The sequence below is a fragment of the Drosophila tropicalis genome, unplaced genomic scaffold (assembly GCF_018151085.1).
Source record: "Drosophila tropicalis isolate 14030-0801.00 unplaced genomic scaffold, ASM1815108v1 contig_859, whole genome shotgun sequence".
In the NCBI taxonomy this organism is placed as follows: Eukaryota; Metazoa; Arthropoda; class Insecta; order Diptera; family Drosophilidae; genus Drosophila; species Drosophila tropicalis.
In genome coordinates, this window is record NW_027173353.1 from 9,735,497 (window position 1) to 9,738,288 (window position 2,792).

Genomic DNA, 2,792 nt, shown 5'->3' on the forward strand with positions numbered 1-2,792 from the left:
AAAGAACGTTTTACAAACATAGGAAATAACGAAGATATTGATCAAAGTCACTGTTTTCCACCGATCGTTCCTATGGGAGCTATATGATGTAGTCGCCCGATCTTGATCAAATTTGGCACAGTCATTAACAGATATATTAAACTAACAAATGTTTAATTTGAAAGCAATCGCGCTAAAAGTAACGAAGTAATTTACAAAAGTCACTGTTTTCGACCGATCGTTCCTATGGGAGCTATATGATGTAGTCGCCCGATCTTGATCAAATTCGGCACAGTTATTAACAGATATATTAAACTAACAAATGTTTAATTTGAAAGCAATCGCGTTAAAAGTAACGAAGTTATTTACAAAAGTCACTGTTTTTCGATCGATCGTTCCTATGGGAGCTATATGATAGTCATCCGATCTTGATCAAATTTGGCACAGTCGTTTATAAGCGTAATAAACTCTCTAATATTAAGTTTCACAATAATAGCATAGAAAATAACGAAGTTATTGAGAAAAGTCACTGTTCGTGACTTTGGGGTTTGTATGGGTGCTATATGATATAGTGGTCGATCCGGCTGAATCCGAGATATACAACCCCTGCAGTATATACAAGCCTACGTGCAAAATTTCAGCTCTGTAGCTCTTACGGTCTAGGAGGAGGTTGCGTTGATCCAGACGGACGGACGGACGGACATGGCTAGTTGAACTCGTCTCGTCGTGCTGATCAAGAATATATATACTTTGTATGGTCGGAGATCTATGCGTTGCACACTTTTGACCAAAATTAATATACCCTTTTCGCAAGGGTATAAAAACTTCCAATGATATAGAAACAACGTCAAGAACCGAAGTTTGTCCCAAGTGGGTGATGGTATAAATAAATGATTTTTTTCGTGAAAGCACTTCAATAAATTTAATTTGTTAGTGAACTATTCAGATATCAAGTTCACCCATCGTTTATTTCACTTATAAGATTATTGGATTTTCATGAACTGGAGGCATCTGTGCTCGATTGAACTGTTTCGATCTGTTCACTGTTCATAAGACCTTTCAGTTTCTTCATTATCTGATGGGTTGTCAGACCCTTGGTCTCTGGCACGAAGAGCAACGCAAAAATGCAAATGACTAGTGATATAATGGAGAAGAGAAAGAAGATCCTTGGTGGGCCGAAATATACGTAGCTGGTGGAATACCATCTGATTAGTACGAAGGCTGTTAGCCAGCTAAGAGTGGCCGAGATCGAACACACAAATGGCCTCATTCGAGGTGCAACAATTTCCACATTGATCAGCCAGGCTAATGGACCAAGACCAGCGGCGTAAGCTCCCATGAAAATACATAGACTGACCAGACAGCCAGCCGATAAAAGTCCAGTGTGGCTTTTCATTTTAAGCATGAAGCCCAAATACAAGGCACTGAAGAAAAGGGTGAATGAGGCCACCAAAAACAAAGGTCGCCGTCCAATGCGATCCACCAAAAAGACGGACAATAGGAATCCTGAAATCTGGAATGCAAATGTCATCATAATCCACAACCTTTCAATATTTAAATTTCGCAGAATATGAGGCACAAAGAGTGTAAAAATAATGCCGCCGGAAAGCTTCTGTAGAACCAATAGAGCAGATGCTCGAAACAAGCTTCGCCTGGTCTGCTTACGTTTGATTCTTGCCCAAAAGTTTCGGCGAATATTGGTAGTACTCCGCGAAGTATCCACGGCCAACATTTGCATCTCCGGTCTGACGTCGTAGTCTTTACCTCTCAGCCAATGAAGCACCACCTCAGCTTTCTCCATTCTGCCACGTCGCGCAAGAAAAACCGGCGTTTCTGGCACATATATCACCAAGAGGCACAGCCACATCAAGCAAAAATTAAGCATATTCGTGATTTTTAGCTTAATAAACTCGCCCTGAATGAAACTGTAGATCACACCAAAGCTGGTAGCGCCCGCAAAAACGCATCCCGCTGCTCCACGTTGATGCAACTGGGCGACTTCCACACTATACACGGGCACAGCCACACACAGTCCACCGCCGCACATGCCCAGGCAAAAGCGACCCGCATAAAGCCAATTCTCATCTCGGGCACATACAATTAGGCTCCAGCCAATGCTATAGGGTAACAATTGAGAGAGAATAACAAACCTTGCACCGTAGTAGTTCATCAGGACGCCCATGGGCAGGCACCAACTGGCGGCTCCAAGAGTCAAAATGGCGCAGACCCAAGCCCATTCCGCCTCTGTGGGTGTAAAGTCATAGGCTTTCCCATTCAGTACTTCTTGCTCCACTGTAGCCGTCCAACCCACCGAAACTCCAAAACAAAAAGTGCTGATATTGCTCAAAATCACAGCCAGGAAAAATTTTTTATTCTTCGCCGGAACGTGAATTGATTCGGTTTCGGCAGCAGCGTCGCTCTCAGTTGCTGGACTTCTTCTGGGCCAAAACGCACAGCCACTTGGCAACACAATATCCATGACAAACGCTGCTAATGAAATGTTTTTCCTCAACTCAAATTTAAAGTTAAACACAAAGTAAACTATATTTGAAAAAAAAAAAAACTGTCAAGTTTCTATTTCCTTGGCGCGAGCCAAAGGAGGACCTAATGACCATTTCTAATTATTCTATAGTTAGGCTAACATCGGTTATGTAATGATGTTGGTCTTGAATAAAGATAACATAAGCAAGCAATCCGATTTATGGTATTGCATTTCTAAAGTACCATTCCTGGAGCACATTGACAATAAACTGAAATCTGCAAATATTTGTTAAGCCTCCTGCTCTGCATCCGCACCCAAAGGCAACGCCCAT

At 42.1% G+C, this 2,792-nt stretch overlaps 1 protein-coding gene across 1 annotated transcript; it reads right to left on the reverse strand.

Annotated features, from left to right (window-relative positions):
* Positions 1-928: 928 nt before the first annotated feature.
* On the reverse strand, positions 929-2,458 carry Glut3 (Glucose transporter type 3). The gene has a single exon (XM_068296703.1). It carries the CDS (start codon positions 2,456-2,458, stop codon positions 974-976), a length of 1,485 nt encoding a protein of 494 aa, XP_068152804.1. The 3' UTR covers positions 929-973.
* Positions 2,459-2,792: the final 334 nt, after the last annotated feature.

What these genes read in the sequence shown, in the direction of transcription:
- Glut3 (XM_068296703.1), bottom strand. Translation starts at nt 2,458, where the DNA reads ATGGATATTGTGTTGCCAAGTGGCTGTGCGTTTTGGCCCAGAAGAAGT.